This window comes from Camelus bactrianus, chromosome 10 (genome assembly GCF_048773025.1).
Source record: "Camelus bactrianus isolate YW-2024 breed Bactrian camel chromosome 10, ASM4877302v1, whole genome shotgun sequence".
NCBI classification, from domain to species: domain Eukaryota; kingdom Metazoa; phylum Chordata; class Mammalia; order Artiodactyla; family Camelidae; genus Camelus; species Camelus bactrianus.
The window spans coordinates 45,235,272-45,260,332 of record NC_133548.1 but is presented as its reverse complement, the minus strand read 5'-3'; the positions used below and the strand labels follow the sequence as shown (position 1 = coordinate 45,260,332).

Sequence of the window (25,061 nt, the reverse complement as noted above, 5' to 3'; positions counted from 1 at the left end):
AATGTAGAAAAGTTAAGACAGTACATAACAGGTAAAATGCTCAATAAATAAATGTGGGAAAGTCATGTAACCTCTCTAAATATTATTAGCCAAGTTGTTACATGTTTAGTACTGTTTCAAATTATATCACCTTACAGGGTTACTGTGATAACTATATTATATAACAACTTAAAAATATTTAGATAGTGTTTTGGATATGAATAGTGCTTATTAAAACTGTATTTTCTCCACTTTTCCTCTGGTCCTCCACTTTGAGGTTTTCTTCCTTTCAGCCATAAAATTATCCCTTGTTGAGGACTTAGGGAGACTGCGCAGAATCCAAGTGTCGTCTTTAATATCCCTTCATTGACTTAGTAACCTCAGTTTTAAAATACACAAATAGGTTAGCAGATATTCCTCCCAAAGGTTCAAAAAGATTGTTACTGGTATCTGCATTTTAAATTAAGAGCCTGTGATTTAAAGATGGTAATAGTCCTAAGGTTATGCATTTATATGAACAATGTCTTACACATTACCTAATATTTTATAATAGAAAAAAAAGTGAGACCTGGACCCATATAACCTTGGCCTTAAAACTTGGCTTTCTTATCTACTTGAGCTGCATCAACTAGGGCATTCCACTTCACCATCCTCAGCCTTAGTAAAAATGTTTATCATGGTACATGACATAAAATCAAGTATTCAATAAAGCTGGTGGTTATTGATGGCATTTGGCTAATAAACCCTAAGTATATAAAAGTGTGCTCTGTTTTATTTTATTTGCATGACCTAAAACAATCTATAGTGTTTGTCTATTTGCTTCTTGCATGATTCATTGCCATTCTAAAACTTCATCACAGCAGGCATCTTGTCTGTGACTTACATATAGTTACTAAGTATTACAAAAATATTATGGAACAAATGCGTGGGTCATACTGGTATATATCGTGTCCTTTGTTGAATTAATGAATAAATGAATGATGTCTTCATTGTGCTATTGTGATAAGTAACAACAATGGACAGTGTATGTAGAGTACCTAGCACAGTGTCTGGCACAGAGTAGATACTCGTTAATTTGATTTTTGTTTGTATTACACTGGAATAAAGTAAAATTGGTGTCAGAGGCAGGGCCAGGATTCAGGACTCTGGACTCTCTCAGTGATATTTAAAATGCACCCACCTATGGATTCGATTTACAGGATCATAGAGCTATAAGGAGCTTGAGATACTGGTAAGGAAATTTAGGTTCACAAGCGGCCAAATGATGTGTCCAACAGTTAGGACCCAATTCTCATAGTTTTGTGCTCCCCAATTCTACCCACAAATTTCTTAACCAACCGCTGTAGCTCTATACTGTCTTCATCTTCTATCTCCAATTGATGGATCAGACCAAATCCTTCCCTGTGTTGTATATCTCAGTAGATTGTGGATAGCCACGTATTAATCAAAGACCATGAAAGGAAGAACCAAGGACTCTAGAGCATAGATAAAATGGACATAAGGTTTCTGAGCCAAGCACCCACCAAAGGGAAACCCAGCAGCCTGGAGCCACAATAATGGTCAGTGTCTTGGGCACAGTGATGAAGGTGAGAGCCAGGAGGCATGAGTGAGAGAAGACAAAGGAATAGATACATGGATATATAAAGAGCACTGCCCATCACGATGACTAGGGTCAGAGGAGCACTCCCAGCCAGTCTCACCAGATGCATGGCACAAAAGGGGGCAGTACTGCACGTGTGGGCAGCCTCCAGTCCTGGGATCCCATCAGGATGAAAGTTTCAGGGAGGCTGTCAACCGTGACGTTGGAGGCTGTCAGCATCCTTATTTGATGTCAGCAGGCACTGCAGCTACTACTTCAAGGGGAAGAATAACTAGCACAAAACCCCATTGTTAAAGGACCTGTTCTTTCTACATGGCTGAAGATGCCTCACAGGCACCTCTCAGACATTATCCAGTAAAGAATACTTCTGCTCCCTTCACCTCTCTTCACCATATCGTGTGTCTGAGAGTCTAACTTCTCTCCCAACATCTTCTTTTGGGGATGATGTTTGCTATTTCTTTTCTCTTTCTCCTTTCTCCCCTTTTTTTCTTTTCTCTTTCCTCCTTTCTCTCTACTATCACTTAGACAGAGGCTAGGGCATAAAATCATCATCCCACAAGACCAAAATCAGCAGCCCAGTGTGAGAGGAACTGGATGCTTTTGACTTTACTCCAGTCCAAGAAATTGAGTTACCTGTACAAGGTATATCCTCTCCAATGTCAGTGATCTTGGTGACTCATCCCTGTCCACTTCCCTTGTCCAGCATTGCATAACCCTTAGACACTTTTTTAATATAAAGAGTCAAGTTGGAAAATACCTGACTAGACGTTATTCTCCACACAGGGCAGACAGAGGTAGACTTCAGGGAGATGGACACATCTCAGTGCTTTAGTGACTATACTTTTATTCTTGGACTATATTCTTTCATATATTTTTAAATGAATTCAACAGATATCTTTTTCTTGTTCCTCTGCTCCCTTGTATAGCTGACAAACTCCAGACTTCTGCATCATCCCTTTGATATATCTGTCCATCTTTGCTCAACCCTAGGTCTTGTTCCCATTGCCCCTTCTGAAGAAGTTATTCCACAGACCACCAACTCTGATCCGTTGGTTCCACCCTCCATAAGATTCCACACTCTGGGCAGACCTTTAAGCCTTTCCATCACCCTTATCTGAATTCAAGCCTTCGTAATCTGACCACATTCTGTTTCCTTAATGGTCATTTTGAATCCCGCACTCTCATCATCTGATTCTCTGTGTGGTGCACAGAATGAGGGTGCTAGTATCGTGAAAACCAGCTTAGAATTTCTACCACACGTGTGTGGGAAGTCACTTAACCCCTCTGAGCCTGTTTCTTTAGCTGTAAAATGAAAATAACACTCCATATATTTCAGGAATTTCTAAGGAATAGCTGTATACTCTCTCAAAAGAGAAAGGCTTCTAGTGCTTACAGAATGGTTGCTAGCTTTGTTATTATTCCCCAGCTCCCTGGGTTTCTCTCAGGTTCTCCAACATGGAAGAAATTTCAAGGAGTCACTTTCTGAATTTCTCATTTTTTTTTTTACTCCCAGTGAAAACTAACACTGACATTTAAGATCTTAAATATATTATATTAAGCAAAACAGTCAAGAATTTTAGTTACATTACCTATAAGAAGAACTGAAGTCATTTTATCACAATTTATATTTTCATTTTTCTTTATATTTCTGTGTGTGAATAAATGTCTGTGAGCTGACTAGATGCCTGCGATTGAAACTGTGTATGATTTTGTGATATACATCTACAACCGGCAGGCATCCGATTAATAGTTGCTATTGAGTAGAGATAATTCATCTTTGTGTTTCTCTCATTATGAAAGACTGAAAATTCAGGCATAAGGCTATCACATTCTATTTTCTACAGTACAATTGCTGTAGGACTGTGTGATATCCTCCATGTGAACTAGCCTACCTTTAGGTTATAATTCTACCATATGTCTCATTAACCACATTTTTCATTGTATATTATTCTGCAAATTGATGCATGTATAAGAGAGCATTGTGGGATTCAGTCCATCCATTCTGCCCAGCATCCTTCCTCCTTCCCTAAACTTTAATCTCACTTCAACACTGGTATTATAGAAAAAACATTTTAGCAGAGATCTCCCACAGACAACCCTCTTTTCCAATTTTGGATTTTCCAAGAGCATCTCACCTCCCTTTGTTCTGCCTAAAGAGATAATATGAGATGCAGGGACCACACAGTTGCAGACACTTTGGCACAGGGATTGAGCTGTGCCCTATGCACTGGGCTGATGCCCTATAGGGATCTAGCACAGGACTGTTCTTCTCCATAGTTTCCTCTTGCTGACCAAAGTTCAGCTTTCGTATACCACAGGTAACAGACAGACAGAGGATTCTGCAGCTTACTCCTACTCCACTCCTGAGAGCTCCTTCGGTTTTTTTTTTTGTTTTTTTTTTGTTTTTTTTTTTGACTCTTTTGTAATCCTAAAGCTAGAATACAATAGTTCCAAGAGGGGGAAAGCAATTTGTAGAAGCCAGTAACTGCTATCAGATTGGAGGTAGCAGGGTCCAGCCCCCAGGAAGACTACTAACATTATTGTCAAGGTGTGTTACCCCACTGAGGTATCTGGAGCCAGCATGATGGAGGAGGGTGAAGCTTTCTTCTAGGATCCCAGAATACTGCCCTGCCCATCGCCCCAACTCCATCCCCAGGAATCTCCCTCATCACAGAGACCAAGCATGCATCACTGATCTTAGAAATACAGACCAATATTCTGGTGGCTACAGGCAAATGAAGAGTAAACTGTGTACCAGGCTCCCTGCTGGGAAGTGGAGTCCAAAAGATGTTTTATACACAGCCCTTGACCTCCACAACCTTCAGGTCTCTTGGCTCATGGGCATCACAACACAGTTAAGTCACAGTGTCTATCTTAGAGACATCAGTCCTCTCCAGCCCCCAGGAAGCATGAGATTCAGCTATTTCTCAGCCCAACCTCAATTGACCCAAGTCTGGCTCTGAATTTTAATCCCTGGTTTCCCCTAAAGCAACTCCATCAACATGCTCTCTCCTTTCTCATCACTTTTTATCCTGCTACATAGTTACATGTAGCCACTGGTCCTCTGAAGAATGTTCCATCCACCTACACCACGTGTCTCCTCACTGATATTAGAGGTTTACAGAAGAGAATGGATAGATTAAGAATGGATTAATGGCTTTTACTAAGACAAAGAAACCACAGAATTTAGGAAAGAAATGGGGGGCCAGTGGAAAGATGCTAATCTATACTTGGCTATGCTGAGCCAGAGCTTCCTTTGGGACACCCAGACAGGTTAGCAGTACACATAGACTCAGAGATTTGGGAACTGCGAACATAAGACTAAAAGCCAGAGCCAAGGAAATGGTCAAACTCTTTGAAGGATGACTAGAGAAAGAAATGGTGTAACATACTCTCAGGAAGCACCACTTTATAAGAGAATGGATAAGAAAATATATAAAACTAAGCAGCTTAAAGAAGGGTCAGTGTATCAGGTATGGTAGAAACATTTAGGAAGATTAGGAATGGGCAACAGTTTTGAGAAAGCTTCTGCTCTGTCCTGGGGACAAGTCCCTGACTGCAGAGGATGGTGACCAATGGAAGGGGAGGCACTTTCAAGAAATTCAGAGATAAAAGAAAGATCAAATTCTGTAGCTGAATAGGCAGCAGAGTCGAACATTTTGTAGATAAAGGAAAGAAACCTGCAGAGGAGGAGAGGATGGAGCTTCCAAATTAGTGGAGGTGGACCTCATGTAAGAGCAGGATCCTGGCACAAGCAGATATTGGAAGAGCCCTAACTGGGAGGGAAGTTAAACATATTTCCTACAACATCGAGAGGCTGGATCTAAAGACCGAGAAACATGGTCAAAGACTGAGTGGCTTTCAGAGGCCGTGAAGAAATTCACGACTTCCCGGGGGAGCAAAAGCCAGGATTTTTTCCGAGTCACTGCAGAGTTGTAATAGGGGTGGTGATAGTAGTGTTGATGGGGGAACTTGGTTGCTAACTGAGCAGGAGTAGAGATAAGGAAAAGAAAGCTCAGTATTTCCCTACCTCATGTTCAAATTTAGAAAATCCTCTGAGATCAGGGGTATGAGAATAGGTGAAGCCCAGACTCAAGATCACATAACATGATCAACCCCTCCCCCAAACAACGTTCTCTTTGCCCACCCAGCCCCCAGATCGACACCACATTTGAGGTCCAAGCAATCTTTTTTTCTTTTAATGTAGAACAGGCTTGCGCAGTGAGGGGAGGCTGTACCAGTGTGCACAATAAGAGCAGGAGGAAGTCCCAGAATAAACTACTTCTTCCCCTCCCCTTCCCTCTCTCCTCTCTGCGGGTGGTGCTTTGTGGGCACCAGCTGGAGGGACCTAGGCCTCTGATACCCCCAGCAGCCTCTCAATGGCAGCATGGATGTCTCCACCTGTGGCCACCAGGGCCTGAAGATTGGCATCACGATTAGCAAAGCCCATGGCCTTCAGATGCTCCAGTTCTTGCTGGTAGCAGCTGTCAGCGAGGGGGCACGAGGGCAGGGAGGACTGGGTAGACTGGGGGCAAGCATGGGCCAGTGCACGGAGGAGCTGAAGAACGGCCAGTGTGGGTTGCACAGGGTCTGCTCTGTGACCTTGTCCTCCACCCCTAGTTTCAGGAGCTCCTCTAGCCCCATGTGGTCTACCTGGACCCCATAAACAAGGTCCCAACCCAGGCACCTCCCTGGACAGTATCTGCAGGCCCTTTTCTATCTGGATCAATGCCTGAAGTGCCTGTGGGTTGGTGAGTATGGGAAGCAGTGGCATATGGTGTCGCAGGGGGCTGTCGGTCACCAGCTGGCGCAGCAGAGCTGGATTCTGCTGCAGGACATGCAGAGCTCTGCACAAGGCAGAAGGTGAAGTTCTCAGCTGACTGGCTGGTGTGGCTTTCCCTATGGGCTGTTGGCTCTCCTGGGAGGAAAGATCCTGGCCCGAATTTAAGTCCGACGTCCCAGTCCTGCAGCCTGAATTGGCCTGGTTTGAGACCATGCCCCTGACTTGAGCAATGACTCCTGCTCTGACCTCCTGTGCCAGTGGCCTGGCAGGTGCAGCGGCTGTGGGGACGATGGTGGTGGTTGTGTTAGTACTGCTGTGAGGATTGGCGCCCCCTCTGCTGGGCTCTGAACTTGGGCCATGGCCTTTGGAAGCAGCCAGTGAGGCCAGAGTGGAGAGCATGAGGTGCTGGATATCAGAGCAGACCGGATGCGTGGCATTGTCACCACCTGGCACTGCCTTCAAGGCCTCCAGTCCCCACTTGTCTGCCTGCAGGAGTTCCGGTGACTGGGCCGGGTTCTGCAAGTTTTCCAGAACCTTAAGAGCCAGCTCGGGTTTGTGTACTGGCTTTGAGGATTCAGAAACATGGCTGGCATTGGCTAGTTTCTCACTTACCAGGCCTTGAACCATAGGGTCTTCCGAGAGCTGCACCACGGCCTCGGGCGCAACCATCAGGAGTTGAGCTAGCTGGCCGAGGAGGTCTGCCAGATCAGGAGAGCCCTGGGCCAGCCGGCCCAGCCTGGCTAGCACCCCAGCACTCTCCGAGGTGGATGGTTCAGAACGATGGGCACAGTGTCCAGTGGGGCCTGGCAGAGCACCGGGACCGGGCTGAGTTCCTTTCACACGAGTCCTCACTACCAAGTGGACCGTAGTGCCATCAAGGATGCCTCGCTGGCTCAGTATGTCTTGATCCCGGAGGATTTTTCCTGTGAAGATGAGCACCAGTCTGTCAGTGTCACAGTGAAGGCGTTTGGAGATCTGCTTCTTAAAGTGGTGGATGCTGCTGTTCTCTGCCAGCATAAATTCCTGGCAGTCCTGTGGGGTCTTGAGAGACACTCTGATGATGCGTGATGGTGGCTCCCGACCAGACACCAGCTGACTGTCCCCTGCTTCTTCCCTAGCCTGTGCCATATTTCCTCGAGAGCAGAATGCAGGAGTCTGAAGAAGTCTAGATGTAGTACCGAGTACACCTGGACGCAGGGACCAGTAGGTGTACAATGATGTCCTCTCACCCACGTCCTGTGGACACTGCCTTCCAGTGTAGCCCTGCCACCACCTGGCTCCCATGAGGTGGCAACTGCCCTTCTCTAGAGCCAGCCTTAGGGGAGATGATGTCAGCAATGAAGTCACAGTTGAGAAGCAGACCTGGTTAGGGGAAGGGCAGTGGTCTCTACCGCCTGCCAGAGGTTGGCTTTCTTTGAGATTTGATTTTAGTAATGCCTCAGCTGGGAGCTTGTTACAAATGTAGACTCTCAGGCTGGAACCCAGATGTACAGAATCGTTATTTTCATTTTAGCGCACCCTCAGATTGTCCCCGTGCCCAGTACAGTTTGAGAAGTGATGCCCTACCTTACTAGTGAAGTTGGAACCATTCATCTACAGAACTGATACTTTAACAAAACCTAAGAAGAAAGCATATCTTGTATAATGTAGTTTGTTTATATTAGGGTTCAGTTTACAATATACCATTCTGATTCACAAAGGTATATATATACATAGTTTCTACAATTTGGGGGGGGGTAGTTAGGTTTATTTATTTATCTATTTATTTAATGGAGGTACCAGGGATTGAACCCAGGACCTCATGCATGCTAAGCATGCACTCTACCACTGAGCTGTACCCTCCCCCCAACAAAGAGATATTATCATGGGACCTAGAGCAATTACAGTTGTTGATTTACAGTCAGAATAGCTGAGACATTTTAACTGGACTTCAAATGTTCAAACAAACTTCACTGTTTATATAGGAAAATAAATAGTTCAATTACCCTTAGCCAAGATTACTATTGGAAAGTTAGCTTTCTGAAAGTGTTGATATGTATATATTTCAAGAGCATTAAATTTTGAAAGTGAAAAAAGTATTTTATTTGAATAACAAAACATTTAAATGTTCCTGTCTAAAACCATGTTTTGCATTAGCCCCTTGCATGGTTGAAAATCATACCACTTGAGTTTGATAAATGAATATAGCTCAGGAGAAAACGTATTAGTCTAAGAACTAGCTTAGGAAGTGCTAATTCTAGTCACCTGTCTTCTACTAAATTACTGAATACCAACCATGCCTCGTTCAAGGTCTCAAGTTGTTGTTTCTATATGAATGGAATAAAGATATGTATAATTAGCCCATCCAGCATCACTGGGATCTTGAGGCCGCTTGCATCTCTAACACCCACCAGGTGGGTGACCCATCCATACAGTCTATGAAAGCAGCAGCATGTCCTCCAAGAACTTGGGGGGAAAGGTGCTCTCTCAGCTTCCACAGGATCAAAGATGAGACAAAAGAAATTAATGAGAAAGCAATAGGCTGACCTTAGGTCTTCACGACTTTAACAATTACTAGATACAAGGTATATTTGAGGAGGAGAATTATCACCTGGGAGGGGACATATTCTGATGTAAAGCAGATTACTAGTGACTCCCTAAGGTGCTGACTGCTCCAGGCAGGTTAGGCCTAAGAGTAAGGTCTGTCTAATCCCTCCAACAATTATATTTTTTATTGTGAAGATGGATACATGGGGTTGTTTAGGCTTTTGCCATTTATATACCTGACCCCTTTTTCTGATTCTACGATTTCAAAAGACTGTAAAATTAGAATCCAGTTGCCTAAAATGCCACCTCTAGGGGATTCTGGTAGATGTGGGCAACATGAACATCTAGATCTTTCTACACTACTTCGTCGATTAGATATTAATATGTATTCCTGATTTCAGTTAGTTTGAATTGACTCTCTTCCACGTCCAATCAGTATCAAGACCTTGATAAGTTGTAATTTCTGAGTTCAAAAGACATTTTCAGTCCCAGTAAATGTCCCAGAGTGAGCCTCGTGGCTGGTTGCAACCAGCAGCCTAGTGGGACTTTCCTAGTAATGTCCGGGCCTCAGGACAACTTCTGTTACACAGATATCAGTGCCAGAATCAGTTCCCATTGGGCATTCCATTTGGGTTGCCCTCAGCAGAATCAGATATCCAAATGAATGTTTCTGAATTTTCCTTAGCTGGTGCATTAATGTGTAGCAGGCACTGAAGAACATTCCAGATAATGATTGTCTGTGATCACCTTTGAATATCTCATGGTTCCAGGTATTTTTTTCCCCCTCATAGTCTTTGAGGTGACCCACCCCTTCACCACCTCCCCTACAGGCTCTACAATTGGTGTCTAAACGTCTGCTGCCCGAGCTGATAGTCTTCCCAGACCATTTCTACACTTGTGTCTCAAGGCGGGAGTCCGGTCCACACAGTCCACCGAGTTCTTCATTACAAGAACCACACTTCATCCCTCCTGAAGGGCTAGCATCATTTGAATATTTTACACTGTACATATACTCCTTTTATAACTGTAAAGTAAAGTAAAATAATTAACTTACTATTTATTTAATTAAACTTTACTATTAAAAAAGAAAAAGGGGAATAGCCCTGGTTTAAGTCTCACAGCCACCACTTCATAACTTTGACAAGCACTTACCCTTTTTAAGCCTGGTCTTTATCGTCTATAATATGGTGGTTCTTCACAGATTTGTTCTGAAGAATTTGTTTATAAAGTGACACCCATGGTACCTGGCACAGAGCAGACATCTGTTAAACCACTGAGGATTGTGTTCATACCATAGGCAAGGCCAATCTTTGACAAATTCTGTGGTCAGGTCCATAACGGGATGGGGAGGTGCGAAGAACAGACATGTCTGTCAGGGCTGACTGAATCCCCAGGGACATATTCAGCAGCAGACAGCAAAGACAGCTCCAAGCACACTGGTGAAGAAAGCATCATATCCAGAAACTCACCGTCAGGCTAAGGGCTCCAACCAGACGCAGTAGAACACTGACTTTATGTGTTTGAACTGAAGTTCACTATATTTAAGATCTAATTTCTAGAAAATATATTGCATTTCCATCTTTTGCACAGAGACTGGTTAAAGTTTGTCCATCTTAGCTGCACTTTCACTAGATGCATCAAACGGTGTGAAGCGATCGCTGTCATGTGCAGTTTCAGTGTTTTTTGTCAGAATTTTCCTTCTGAAAAATCCAGTGACTGTTTGTTTGTTTGTTTGTTTGTTTGTTTATTTATTTATTTATTTATTTATTTATTTATTTATTTATTTTTTAGCATGGAACTGCCACCTGGGAGAAGATGACTCTTGGGTGGCTATGCTGCAAGGACTCCCAGACAATGAGAAATGCCTGATTCTGCCCAGTTGGTGAGCTGCAGTTTCCTTCCTGTATACTCTGAGTAGATTTGTGTTAAGGGTGGCTTGTAATAATGAGTCTGTTTAATTAAGCCTAAGAAGAGCTGCTGATGGGAGTAGCAAAGGCTATGTTTGGAATATCAGCATTAGAATAAAATTCAAGCTCGGTATCTAGCTACAAAGCCTCCCATGGTCACATTCCCGCCAGTCTCCTTGACTTCCTGATGTTGAGTTTCCCCTTTCTTACAAAAGTTGGCCACACTGGCTCCCCTGCTGTATCTGGAACAGCCAGGCGCCTTCCCACACCTAAGGTCATCGCATTAACTGTGGCCTAAGACTTTAACGCTTGACCACCTAGTCTTTACAAGGGTCACTCTTCTTAACCATTCAAACCAGCTCTTCCCAGAGGTCTTCCCAACCATTCACTCTCTTATCGGTCTGTTTTCATTATCTGCATAGAACTTATCTTTCTGTCATAGTTCTTCTCCAGTCACTCATTTTATTTTTCTGTCTCCCTTCACTAGACTGTAAGCTCCATGAGAACAGGAACCTTATCTTATTTGCTGCTAGAACCCCACTGTCGGCAGGTTACTAAATAAAATAAATGTAGGAAGGAGGAAAAGGAGGTGGGAAGGAGGGAGGTGGAAACAAAGAGAAAAGAAGATTCAGTGAAACACCTGGACAATGATTTATTGTCATCGGCGTTTAAGATGTTTCGCTTACCTAAATGTCCAGCAATAGGATGGTCTGGGAGGAAGAAAAATTCCTTTACTCTTCTGGGTTCACTTTCTATTGGTAAGGATGAAAACATTAGTTAACTTGATTTGGTGTGGTGGTTAAGAGTCTAGACTCTGGAAGTTGACTGTCTAATTTTAAATCCTGCCTGCAATATACAAGAGCTGTATAACTTTAAGTGACATACTGCCTCTCTCCCTATGCCTCAGTGTTCCTCATGTGAAAGTAGGGATAATAATACTTACCCGCATTAAAGGACTGATGTGGATTCAGATGTAAAGGGCTTAAAACAGGGCCTGGCTAGAGGAAACCTTTAATAACGTTAACTATTATTTAAAAGTAAATATAAGTAATGAAACCCTAAAATATCCAGGAAAAAGTGCATGCAGGTATTTATGGCAGAGATATTAGAGGAGTATCTTTCAAACCTTTTGGGAAGCATCCCTGAGTGCAAATGAGAAGTTCATCTGAGATGTGGAGAGCACGTCCCGTGTGGCATGCACACCCTCCCTCCGTGCCTTTGTACATAAGGGCTCTTCTGCTGGAACTCTCTTCCCTCCCCTCTCAAATCTTTACCTACTTCATTTTTACTACTTTTTACTCAGGCTAGTGGTAGAGAGCCCCAAAGAACACAGAGTAGCTGGTGACAACTCCTACAGGACATGAAATCTGGAGGACCTTTGGAAGGACACCAGGAAAGCTGCAGACCTCGGCTCACCCTCCTCTGTTCTCCGTGCTTCTGAATCTTCTAACTTCAAATCTTTCAGTTTTCCCTCCAAGCCCTCGTATCCACGCAGTGGCAGCTCTTACCACCGCCTCTTCTCCTGTGTCCTCCCTTTTTCTCATAACCCACAAAGAATCAGACTCAGGCAGCAAATGACGCTGGAGGTTGGATGTAATTGCATCTCAGGATAGGCATTAGCAGAGCTCAGACTGGGGCCCCACGATGGTACAGCGGCAGGGGCGGTTGGGTCTCTCCTGGCACCCCCACCCTGTTCGGGCTCTCATTCCTCCTCACTGACTCTGGAACAACATTGTCTCCACAGCAAAGAGCATCATAGTAAATTTGGTTCATAGTGCAGCTGCATTCAAGAGTCGGGGAGGTAAGGGAGCGGGACACGGGGGGAGAGGTGCACAGAGGAGAAGATACGGTCCGAACGACCAGGGCTCCTACAAATGCCTCAGCTTCTCCACAGCAGCATCCACGTCACCCTCTGTGGCAATGAGGGCCTGGAGATTGGCTTCAGGATTCAGAAAGCCCATGGCCCGCAGTTGCTCAAGCTGTACCCGGAAGTGAGTCTCGGGCTGCCGCTGCTGGGGATGGGAGCCAGTGAGGGCTTGCAACATCTGGAGGAAGGGACTGGAATGGAGGCCCAGCTCCACAGAGCCTGGAGCTGAGGGAACCTCAGGAGCTGGGGCTGGAGGGCAATCTTCAGGCACGAGGGCACCCTCTCTGGGCTCGGTACCTGCTGCCATGCTTCCCAGACCTGTGATGCAAGGCATGAACCAGAGCAGGAGGCAAGGTGCTTCAGTAGCCAGGATCTGCAGACCCTGCTCAATCTGCAGCAGGGCATGCACGGCACGAGGGTTGGCCATGGCTGCCTGAAGGTGTAGCAGCAGCGGCAGCTGCCAGCACATCTCGTCTTGCAGCTGGGGGGTCTGATTCATGCTGGCTGGCCTCAGAGATCTCGGATAACCTGGTGGCGGCAACCAGGCGTGCTCAGGGAATTCTGCCATAGCTGCTGTGGGAGAAGGGGGTGAAGGAACCAACGGGGCCCTGCTGGCAGCATTCCCCAGCCCAGAGACAAGATCAGATATGTTGGTGCTGTGGCCAGTGGAGCCATTCCCTGTGCCACCTTGGCCTCCATCTTTTCTCGTACTGCTCTCTGTGGGGTATCTCAGGAATGCTGGGCAGGACGACTTTCCCTTGATTGCTACTGACTCCCTGGGGAGAGGCTGGCCTAAGGGGGAAGTTGGAGGAACTTGGCTTCCTGGTGGTGGTGGTGGTGGTGGTGGTAGATCTTGGCTTGGGCTGAAAGTAGATGCAATCCCCTGCAGATAGGTTCCCAGGGACTGGGGGTCCTGGGGTAATTGCTGGAAATAGTCATTGAGCCCTATATTACCTAGAATGTTGGGAAACCTATTTCTAATTTCAGATACATTCAGGTCCCCAGGCCTTCTGCCTCGCCTGCTGCCTGACCCTGTGTATGTGGAAGCCCAGGGGTTGGGGAGAGGGTCACAGTTCTCTGTCCTTGAAGGTTGGCGGCTGCTGCTGCTGGCATTAGCAGCCACGGAGGTAGCAAAGGGATTGCCCCCAAACTGCTCCTGTACTGCATTAAACATAGGGTCCATGATATCTGTGTACATGGTACGGAGCACATTGTAGCCACCAGGGATGCTCTCCAGGTTGCTGAGTGCCCGGTCCTGGCTCCGCATCATTTCTTGCATCATGGCAGGGTTGCGTAGAAACTCCAAGGTCTGCCGCATGATTTCAGGGTTGTTGAGAATATGCCCAATCTCAGGGTTGTGCTGGATCAGCTGCTGCATATGGGGGTTGTCAAGAACCAGCTGGCGCACCAGGCCTGTGTTGGACAGCAGACCCTGGATGAAGGGGTCGTCGATGATCTGAGCCACAAATTCAGACACAGACACGTGCTGCCACAGCAGTGAGCTTGGCTGGTCAGGAAAGCTACCAGAGGTCAGGCCTAGCCCACTGAGGCCAGTGAGGACACCTAAGCTAAAGGTGGGTGGCCCATCTGTTGGGTAAATGGAGTTTGGCTGAGGGAGTGATCCAGAGCTTGGGGCTGGGGTAGGGACTGAAGCAGCTGGGCTTTCCGTGCCCATGGTGCGTCGCTGCATTTTGATGACCAGGTGAACAGTGAGGCCATCTCGGACCCCACACTGGGCCAGTGAGTCAGGGTCCTTGAGGATTTTGCCAGCAAAGATTAGGATCAGCTGATCAGGGTGGGCCTTAAAGCGCTGTGATATCTCTTCCTTCAGCTGCTGGATGGTGCAAGTGTCTGTAACTGAGAAATCCTCCTTGTCCTTTGGCGTCTTCACTGTCACCTTGATGAGGTGGGGGTCCTGGACCGGCGCTGGGCTGCCCTGAGGCAGGGCCTCTCCACTTTTGGCCATGGTGGGCAGCAAGAGGTCCAAGTCTATGGGGACACAGCTGGGGGTGGGGTGGGAATGAGAGACCTCGATCATCCTTTTGGGCAGTGGTGAAAGTAAGAAAGGTGGACAGGAAGAGGATCTGGGGCCTCAGGGTGGGGGAACTGGAGGGTCCACATGGAAGGGGCTATGAGGTCCCTGGGATAGGATGCTTTGGGAGGACTTTGGGTTTGAGAGAGTTTGAGGGCCAGGGGAGGGAGGCCTGAGGCCCTGGGAAAGAGGTCTATAGTTGATGAGTGAAGGGGCAAGGGCAGCAAATAGGACCCAGTTTGGGGAATACATACCAGTCAGCTGTGGCCCCGTCCTTCCTCTTATACAGGGCTCCAAACCGCCCTCATCTTGCTGAACAGCCACCCCTGAAGCCTTCTAAGCCAGAACCCACTCCTTCAGGTCACCCCTGTGACCTCAGCATTGACATCACAGCCTCACACAATGGATTCCTGAGACTTCTCCAAGGTGCTCTGGATCCCTGCTGACTTCATCTCCCCTGACCCTGCAACTCTTCTCCTTCCTTTATCTCAATTGCCTTCTTCATAGTGAGGAGTCTGGGCTGACTATTCCTTCTCAAGCCGAGAGTTCTGTTTTCACACAACCTGGTATGTGGTATGTGGTATGTGGTATGTGGAGACTCACATTGGGACTGGACAACTAGGAAAGGGTCCTTCATCCCTTGTGTCCCCATCAAGACCCAAACTCAGCTGCTCTTCGGTTGAGCTTCTTCTTCCTGGCATCTTATGCCTCTATCTTCTCTCTGACTCAACATCAGCCATGAATTCTTTATATCTATTTCAACGTCTTGATTTTCTGATGGGTGGGATCCAGGATATGAGAGAGAGGTTAAGGATAGAATAAACTTTTTCTTTTACTTTTTATTTTCATTGTTGTTATTCCCAGAAAATGCCAAAGAATGAATTGGCTATTTATTGAGGTAAAAATCACCGGGGAATAATGTTGTTAAACATAAAATTAAGAGTTCAGTTTTACATATATTTGAGATGTCTATTTCATATCCAAATGGAAATGTAGGAAGTCCAGTATTGTCAGTCTAGACTTCATCAGCATTGATAGAGTATTTAGAATCGTGAGATTAGTGAGTACAGTGAAAGGATAGGGGTACGAAGACTGAGCCATAGGCAGTACAATATTTAGAAGTCTGGAAGGTTCATCAGATGAATTCAGCAAAGGAAGTTGAGAGCAAGTAAAACATTGTCAGGAAGATAAATGAGAGGGAAAGAATCCAAATGAAGAAGGAGAAGAATTTCAGAAGGGGAGAGAGTAACCAACTGTGGCAAATTGTGCTGGTAGGTCAGTAAAATGAACACTGAGAATTGGCCACTGGATTTGAACGAGAGAGACCAGTTAGACTGGAGAGCACGATGAGACTGAGGCTGGACGGGTGGTGAGGGCAGAAAACCTGACTGGAGTGGGTTTAAAAGTAAATGGGTTGGAAAGGAAGAAGTGGATCCAATAAGAGTATTGGAAATGTTAGTGATGGCTGTGTGGAAATACGGAATAAAGGGTTTTTGTTTTGTTTTCCTTAAGATGAGACCATTACAACGTGGTTTTATTCGGATGGGAACAATCCAGGGAGGAAGAACACAGTGATGTGAGAAAAACACAAAACAGTGGCAAGAGTAGCTGCTGAGAAGATAGAAGGACTGGAATCAAGTGCCCAAGTGAAGAGCTTGATTTGGGAGCATGGTCAGTGTGTTCATTGTAACAGGAGGCGGGGCCGAGTATATGGGTACAGAGGCAAGTTAGGTGGTTGATTTAGTGGCAGACATGGGTGAAAGTCACTTTTTTGCCATCTTGTTGGAATAAGCAAAATATCACCTGAGACAGAATAGATAAAAGGATGTTGAGGGTTTGAGAAGAGCAGAGAAGACATGTAATGATCATCTCAAAAATGTAAGGTAGTGAATTGACCAGGGCCTTGGATCTCCAAGCGTGGTCTCTAGACGGACAGCATCAGGATCACCTGGAAATTGGTAGAAATGCACATTTTAGGGGCCCTACCCTAGACCTGCAGAATCAGAAACCTTTGGAATGAAGCTCAAAAACCTGCGTTTCAACACAGGTTTTTGGTGAAAAAAGTTAGCATAGGAAAATGCAGTAAGAAACACAAACAGAACAATGAAGGCTTTGGTAATAAAGTTAAATAAGACTAGTCAACACAGTTGTCTGCTTTCCTCTGCCTCCACAGAGAAGAGGCAGAGTCGGAGAGAACCATGGTGAGTCTGCTAGGAGGATATTACGCCAGAATAATTGTGACAGAGCAGTACTGAAGCTAGGAAACTGCGGTTAGGAAGCAATAGAAGGCCCCAGGAGGACCCCCCCACCCCACTTCTGAGTCCACAGGGAACGAAAGAAGCAGGCAGCACTGCTGGAGAAGCGGCATCCTCGGCAGACAGCCGCATTTCAGTCACAGCAGGAAGGCGAGGGGACGTTTAGGGGAAAGGTTGCCGATACAAGGGCTTGTTTCACTGTTGCCAAACTGAGCTCTACATGGTGGGGCGCAATGGTTTGGAGAACTGATAAGTCGGATGAGGGATTTTCAGAGCATCTAGGGAGAATCAGGATGATGATCCGAAGAATTTGGGCTTTTTATATAAACTGAGGATATAAGGCTTAATCGGATTCAGAGAGACATCTTAATGGAGGCGGGTGGTGAAAACTCTGTTCTTAGCTATAATTTTCTTTCTGGAGCTGTACTGTTTTGGTGGGTGGTGGTAGCGGAGTGAGGGGTCTTTGGCAGTAGGTTTACTTGAAGCACTTGGAGCTCAGGGCCTCCTCCAGTCTTGCCGATGTTCATGTCAGGGCTGGAGGATGGGTGGCTTGTCAGGACCACATGGATGTCTGCGGGCTCTCTTCGCAGTCCAGAATCTGAATGCTTTTCCTCACCTCCGCTGCTCCTGCCCTAGTCCCAGACACCGCCACCTCCCACCTGCTCTAACTAGTTTTCCTGATTCCAGTTTTTCCTTCTACCACAGTCTATTCCCCACTCAGCAGCCAGACTGATATATTGAATCACTCCATCCCTTCGCCTAAAATCCAGCCGTGATTTTTCTGTTGCATTCATAATAAAACCCAAAGTCCTCACCAGACCTACAAAGCTCTTCATGATTTCTGATAATCCTCCTTTTCCCTCTGTCTTTTGATTCATCCTACTCCAGCCGCACAGCCCCCTTGTTACTCTTCAAACACAAGACTACTCTTACCGCATGGCTTTTGCTCTCATGCAGCCTGCTCTGCCTGGAACATACTTCTCCCAGGGAATTGCATGTGCAGCTCTTCTGCTCAGCTGTCACCTTTCAGAGAGGCCTTCCCTGATGACTCCCTGCTTAGAATCGTCTATCCTGCTTCACCGGTCTTTGTAGCACTTATCATCACGTAACCTATCACGTAGCTATACGTTAAGTTGGATGTATTCCCACAAAAGAAAGAGAATAAACTCCACAAATAAAGGATATTTGTTTTGTCACTGCTATTTTTTAAAGCCTAACACAATATTTGACTTATTATGGCAAGAGCTTATTAAGTAATCATTGAATCATTGAATCATTGAATTAAAAGTGTTTACCTGCCAATCGGCTGAGATACTTTTGGTGAGGCAGGAGGTAGCGTGACAGGACCTTGGTTAACTATAGGGAACAAAGCTGCAAACATCAGATGTGTGGAAGGATGTGATCTTCTTGAAAGGCGCCGTGCCCTGTGGGGGCCCGGGGTGGCCGTGGCTGGGCTGTGCAGTGAGAGTGGCAGCAGCTCCGTCCTTCTCTGCTGGACAGAACAGCAGCAGTCCCGCAGGGCCCTGTGATCGTGACAGCGACAATTCATAAAGAGACTCTTGGTGGTTAAATACTTGTCAAGACCTGGCTGAATGTGGATCCCTCCTACTCTGGCCTACCAGCTCATTCTTCTTCCACACTCAAACCTGAACAATCTGGACTTGAGAAATCAAGGAAATCTTTACGACTAAATATCTGAGTCTATCTCTGTAGCAGTGTCTCATGGGTACGTTTTGACTATCTTCCTCTACACGTGGGTCTGTTTATGGGTCTCTACGTAGTTGTGTGCAGCCGTGTGTGTACATGGCTGTGTGTACGTGGCTGTGTGTATGGTGTGTTGACTTTATGTGCCTATATACTTGAATCTTTGGCTGTGTGAGCCACATGTGAACACCGGTCCAAGGCTATATACATGTGTTCTTGGGTTTGTGAGCATATGATATCTGTGCATGTGTTTCCATGTGTGCAGATATGATTCTCTATCTCTCTGTGAATACATGCATGTGCTATGTGTGTGTTCATGCATGTACTATGTACGGCATGCATGTATGAACATGTATGTGTATGTATGCCTGCATGATAGGTGAGGCAGGTGATGTAGGTGTCTATCGCACATAGACAGTTGCCTTTTTTGCAAAAAAGTAAGCCAAACCTCAGATGGAGGTAAGTTGATGTAGCCATTTTATTGACAGATCTTTCAGCCATGGCCAGTGGTCTTTTCAGCAGAGAAAGCATTGTTTGGTTTCTCCTATTCCAGGACTTCTCCTAGCTGGAAGCATCAGAAGAGACGGAAAAGGCAGAGATGAGGAAGTCAAATGGGTCAGCATTCAGGTAACCAGCAAACGGGTGGGCACAGTGGTTAGGATCCCTGAGATCTCCTGAGCTTATGGACGGCTGCGCTGGTGTCTCCCTCGGTGGCAATGAGGGCCTGCAAGTTGGCTTGGTGATTCCCGAACCCCATGGCGTGCAGAGATTCCATCTGCTTGCTGAAACGAATCTCAGGGGCTTGCAGGAGGTGGGAAGGGTCTCCATCTCGGGATTGTAGACTCTGCAGGACCGTTCCAGACTTGTGGCAGGACTCGGGCCCTTTAGGCTCCTCCATATCTGGCACATCCCAGGCCCCGGGCACTGTGTCAGGGTAGCTGCAGCTGGGTGCAGGAAGCCAGCCCAGGCCCCATAGGTAGGGAGCAACCCAAGGTAGAAGAACGGGAGCCTCGGTGGCCAACAGCTGCAGGCCCTGCTCGATCTGCAGGATCGCTTGTGACGTTTTAGGGTTGGCTAGGGCTGTAAGCATATCAGAAAGCTGTGTCTGCTGCGGAAGGGCGGGCAGCTGCTGCCTCCACTGCTCACTCAGCTGGGGCATACTCATGCACAGCATCATCTGGGCGGCCAGGGAGGGGTTGTTCAACAGCACCTGCGTCATGCTTCCGGCGATCTGGGAGCCAGTCTGCTCATCCAGCAGCCGGAGGTCATCCTCTAATTTCTGATCAGAGCTGTCTAGAGAGGTGGTGGCATCTTTGTCTTCTGCCTGGGGCTGCTGGGTGAGCTCTATGCTGGGTAGGGCTGGTGACCCAGTTAGCTGCTCAACGTCACAAGTATGACTCCAGCCGTAGGTGGAGCTGGCGGCAGTATTGGCCCTGGAAGTCTGGTTTGCCTTGCTGGGGGTAGCACTGGCTGAGGCGGTTGAAGATAAATCACGAGAGCTGGCGTAGATGACTCGGGCTGTAGGGAGCTGTGGGAGCTGTTCCTGCCACTCCTGCGGTGGTGGTGGAGATGGGGGTGAGGACTGGACCGGCTCTGGCACTTGTCCTCCCAGGAGAGCTGTGAAAAGGTTGCCCCCAAATGGATCATGTGAGCTACTGAGCATTTGGTCATTGAAATCAGCGGAGTTCTGACTCAGGGCCTTGTCTTCACCTCGGGTGGTCTCTGAGCCCACATGTGACTGTGGGTCCGATGGATGTTCGAGATTCTGTGCAGGTTGCTGGATCTGCAATATCTCCTGAATCACGGCAAGATTCCTGGCCAGCTCCAGAGTCTGCCATAGGACATCAGAATCGTCAAAGATGTGTGAGACCTCTGGGTTCGGCTGCATCAACTGTTGCATGTCTGGGTGTTCTGAGATCAACCGTCTCATGAAGTCTGTGTTAGACAGAAGCTGCTGGATGCCAGGATTCTCCAGTATCTGTGCTATGCGCTCCAGACTGAGCACTTCCAGGCCCTGGGTATGCATCCTGGGCACACCAGGCTCTGCGGATACAGCTGATTCCACTGGACTGTGATTCGCACCGGCAGGTTGGTGTACCCCACTGCTGTTTCCTTTGGTGTTTTTGTCCTGGTGGCAGGGCTCATCGGTCGACGGTTTCCGGGAGGAATGGGCTAGGGATCTGGAGCTGTGTTTGGACTTGATGACCAAGTGGATGGTGTGGCCATCCAGGATGCCCCTCTGGCTCAGTATGTCATGGTCTTTGAGAAGGCGGCCCATGAAGACCAGCACGAGTTGGTCCACTTGGCATTTAAAGTGAGCCGATAGCTTCTCCTTGAACTGCCTCACCGAGGTGTCATCAGCTATCATAAAGTCTTCCTGCTTGCCTGGTGTCTTCACTATCACTCGAGTGACACTCGAAGCGGTGTTCTTGCCTGCAGGCAGACATGAAGGACGCCCGCTCTGGGCCATCCTGGGTGTTCGAGAGATGATGTGCGGCATGGACCTTCGTGGCAGATGGGGAGCAGGTGGAAGCAGGAGCAGGGGCAGAGGGGTGAGGGCAGACAAATACTTCTGCTGGCCTCCGTCTCTGGTGTTGTGTTCTTGGTCCACAGGCTGGTTTCCTTGTTGCCCCGAAAGGGATGAGTGACCAGACTGAGGCCAGGTATTTTACGATGTTGTACCCCCACCCCAGTTCTCCAGATGTGGCCCAGCTGAGGCCTGGCGTGGCTACTGATTCATACTTGATATAAGGTAGGCTAAGTGGTGATGGCCCATCCCAGGGTCTCCCCTCCCCTGCCCCACCCACCAAAAGCATACCCTCTTCAGAAAAGGGATATTGTGATGTCAACTCAAGCTTCACAGTCTCTGCCTGAACTAGCTGGGGAAGGAGGTGTACTTTGGGAGTCCACGTCTCCATAACAAAATAAAATAAGACAATTTTCCAGGAAACTGGGGACAAAGTTCTCAGGATGGAACTATTAAAAAAAAATAAATAAAAGAACAGATTGTTTATGTGGGATGTATGTTTCTCTGTGGCGCTGTGTGTGGGTCCCTTGATATTAATTATGAAGAACTAACTGGACATAATCAATGTCTCCCAATCATGAGGGCTGATGGCCATTCTGGGGAGTGGCCCATCTGGAGGAGAAGGAGGACACACTTCTACCAATGCTGTGTCCTGCAGTCTCGGGGCCTGGAAGGTTTGTGGGGTTTGACAGGTTTTGGTTGTACCCAAGCCCCAGAGGGTCTTTTGGCTGGTGGTCTTGGCAGGCTGTGCTTCAGTGTCTGGAAGCTGAGGTCATAAATAACCAGGTAGCCACCACTGTAGACATAGAACTTGTGATCTGAGGGGCAGTAATGGGTGCCCTGCAGCATTTCCAGCATCTTACCCAGCAGGATGCTGAGATGGTGCTCCTGCCCAATGGTGGTATCAAAAGCATGGAAGATCTCCTCTTGGCGGGTGCTCAGTGAGCGTGAGGCATAGAGCGCCCCACAGGCCATGAAGGCTCCTGACACGGCCGGCTTGTATTGGCTGGTGCGCCAGGTTTTCTCCGCCTCGAGAGTGCTGGCATTGAGACGACTCACAACCAGGTTGCCCTTGGTCTCCTCAGTGGTGTAGAGCACTCACAGCCCCTTCTCATCTCCAGCAAAGTCCAAGTCCTTCCAGGGCACGCCAGCATAGGAGAAGCGGTTGTTGTAGGCGGCACCGGGCAGCGGGCGCTGCAGCACTGGGGTGTTGGAGGAGAGGCCCACCTTGGCCATGACACCTGTGCCGTAGCGGTTCGAGTACATGAAGTTCTCATCCACAGCACTGCCACCGCTGTCACGATAGCCATCTTCCTCTCCTTGTAGTTCTTCAGCAGCGCCAGGTCATCACAGGACTTGTGCGGCCGGTGGTAGTCAAAGTACCTAGACCAAGCCCCCCACCAGCATCATCAGGGTAACCAAAAGCTATTTAAAAATGAGCAGGCTAGTGTTCTGATTAATACTGAGGGCTTTGGAATCAAACAGAATTGATCTGTAATCTCTCTCTTACTTACAGTATATTATGACAATAGGTAATTGCAACAACAACAAAAAACAGCAACAGTAATAACGTTAACACTAACCGCAACAAGGCCTAATGGGCACCGGGCACGCATTATGTCGGTTAATTATAGTAAAACACTGGAAGGTAGGTTTATTCCCACAGATGAAGAGACCGGGTCTCAGAAAGGGTACACAATTTGCTGAAGGTCATAACTAAATTCTGTGAAAAGAATAACAAAAGGATCTATCTCCTTGATGGGCAGGACTGACCAAGATAATGCAAGCAAAACAACTAGTGTAAAGTATTCATTTCAGAATAAGCAATCAACAAGTGAGCTACTGGTTTTTTTTCTTCTTTATGGACACTCTTCTGTGTCTAGACTCCAGCGCCTTCCACCTGCCCTTGGAACACAGGTGTCCTGTAGCAGGACAGTGATATAAGGAGATTTATATTCATGAGGTCACTTTGGAAAATTCTTTAAATTATTCCTGACTTATAAGTATTGTCTTTGCTTAACATTGGCCAGTAAGTCATGCCTTACCCACAAATTTTGAGAGGATTTAAAAAGCAATGCCATGTATTTATTAAACAGAAACAGACTCAAAAACATAGAAAACAAACTTATGGTTACCAAATGGGAAAAGAGGGGGAAGGATAAATTGAGAGTCAGGATTAGCAGATACAAACTGCTATATGTAAAAGAGATAAATAACAAGGTCCTACTGTATGGCGCAAGGAACTGTATTCAATGTCTTGTAATACCCTATAATGAAAAAGAATATGAAAAAGAAGATATGTATGTATGTATAGCTGAATCACTATGCTGTACTGACTGAAACTGACATAGCATTGTAAATCAATTGTACTTCAATAACAAATTAATAATAAAACAGTTACCAGTAAAAAAAAAAAAAAAGCAACGACATGTAAATGTGTTTCATATGCTACAAAATGTCTATAGAAATTAGAGAGCATTCTTATCAGTGGCAATAATCTTCCTGAGATGAGCTTCCACTGTGGCTTTTCAGTGACTAGAGTCATCCTTCCTGCCCGGGATCTCCTTCCTGCTCAGCTGGGTCTTTATCACATTCCTGTATGTACTGACTTTAAACACCCTGTCTGTGAGTTGTATCTACCTCCCCGGCCAGGTTGCCAATTCATTGAAGGGTTCACCCGTGTACTCATTGATCCATTTAGCAATTTTTTCATCGAACCAATATTTATCAGCACCTGCTATGTTGTCCACACATTTCTATGTAATCTCATGTGATGTTTTCATATATTGAATCAGCCTCATTTTACAGATAACTAAGAATGGGTCTGAGATGTTCATTCATTTCTCCAAGGACACTGAGCTTAAGCGGCAGGACTGAGACTCAAACTCGGATCTACTTGACTCCAAGTCTGAAACTTGGTCAGGTTTATCCTCTAAACTTCTGAGAAGAAGTTAAGAGTCTGAGGGCCAAGAATGGAAGTTAGTTTTTAAGATAAGACCAGGCTAAGGGTACTAGTGCTCTGGATTATGATCGGGTTAGAGATTCCAGGCAGTAGCTCAGGGCAGTCTGGACCATCCTTAACCCATGAGAGGAACACTAGGAGGTGACCAGTCGGGCCCAGGCTGTTTATCTGGGGGGAATCCTAAAATAGAGAGAGGAAGCCGATCAGGGGCCACAAGGAAACTTGTTAGGGCAGGGGAGGGCACATTTGGAATAAACCTGGTTGCAGAAGAGAAATCATCCTGGGCTCACCTGCCATCCGCACACAGCGGGGCCACCCAGTTGAGGGCAGAGGCTGGACTGGGTGCCGAGTCTCAGCCCCGGGCACCATCTTGTACGAGAAGCCTCTCCCATTGAGCTGTGCCACAGGGGGTCTGGTGACTTCCTGGAGGCCTCCGAGGGCACAGAAACCGAGGGAAGAGTGCAGGCACGCAGCACGCAGGAAGCAGAGTGTGAAAGTGTAATAACCATGTGCTCATTTGAGTGAGTGTCTACATACCTAAGGGTGTTTATATGTGTCCCTATGTCTATATCGCCACTCTCATTAAAAAAGTTTTATTTTTTATTTATTTATTTTTTGGAGGGGAAGTAATTATGTTTGTTTGTTTGTTTGTTTAAATGGAGGTACTGGGAATTGAACCCAGGACCTCATGCATGTTACATGAGCACTCTACCACTGAACCATACCCTGCCCCCTCCACTCCCATTTGAAGCGGGGTGAGCCAATATTGGATCAAAGACCCCTTCTCAAGTTGTTGGTTAAGCTTATAGCACCAACTGGGGCTTCCTTATATAATTTTCAAAAAATAAGATGTGTGGCCGCTGTCCTCTGAACAATCACACTCAAATCTTCTATAGCCCTGGTAGTTCGTCTGGCTATG

General features: G+C 46.6%; 3 protein-coding genes across 3 annotated transcripts; all 3 read right to left on the bottom strand.

Annotated features, from left to right (window-relative positions):
- Positions 1-5,927: 5,927 nt before the first annotated feature.
- Positions 5,928-7,639, bottom strand: LOC105061844 (ubiquilin-4). Its single transcript, XM_010945979.3, has one exon. It carries the CDS (start codon positions 7,488-7,490, stop codon positions 5,928-5,930), a length of 1,563 nt encoding a protein of 520 aa, XP_010944281.1. The 5' UTR covers positions 7,491-7,639.
- Positions 7,640-12,663: 5,024 nt separating this feature from the next.
- UBQLN3 (ubiquilin 3) lies at positions 12,664-14,628 on the bottom strand. The gene has a single exon (XM_010945978.2). It carries the CDS (start codon positions 14,626-14,628, stop codon positions 12,664-12,666), a length of 1,965 nt encoding a protein of 654 aa, XP_010944280.2.
- A 4,680-nt stretch (positions 14,629-19,308) lies between these two features.
- On the bottom strand, positions 19,309-21,153 carry UBQLNL (ubiquilin like). Its single transcript, XM_010945997.2, has one exon. It carries the CDS (start codon positions 21,151-21,153, stop codon positions 19,309-19,311), a length of 1,845 nt encoding a protein of 614 aa, XP_010944299.2.
- Between the last annotated feature and the right edge of the window lie 3,908 nt (positions 21,154-25,061).

Coding starts and splice junctions, on each gene's coding strand:
- LOC105061844 (XM_010945979.3), bottom strand. CDS start 7,490: ATGGCACAGGCTAGGGAAGAAGCAGGGGACAGTCAGCTGGTGTCTGGT.
- UBQLN3 (XM_010945978.2), bottom strand. CDS start 14,628: ATGGCCAAAAGTGGAGAGGCCCTGCCTCAGGGCAGCCCAGCGCCGGTC.
- UBQLNL (XM_010945997.2), bottom strand. CDS start 21,153: ATGCCGCACATCATCTCTCGAACACCCAGGATGGCCCAGAGCGGGCGT.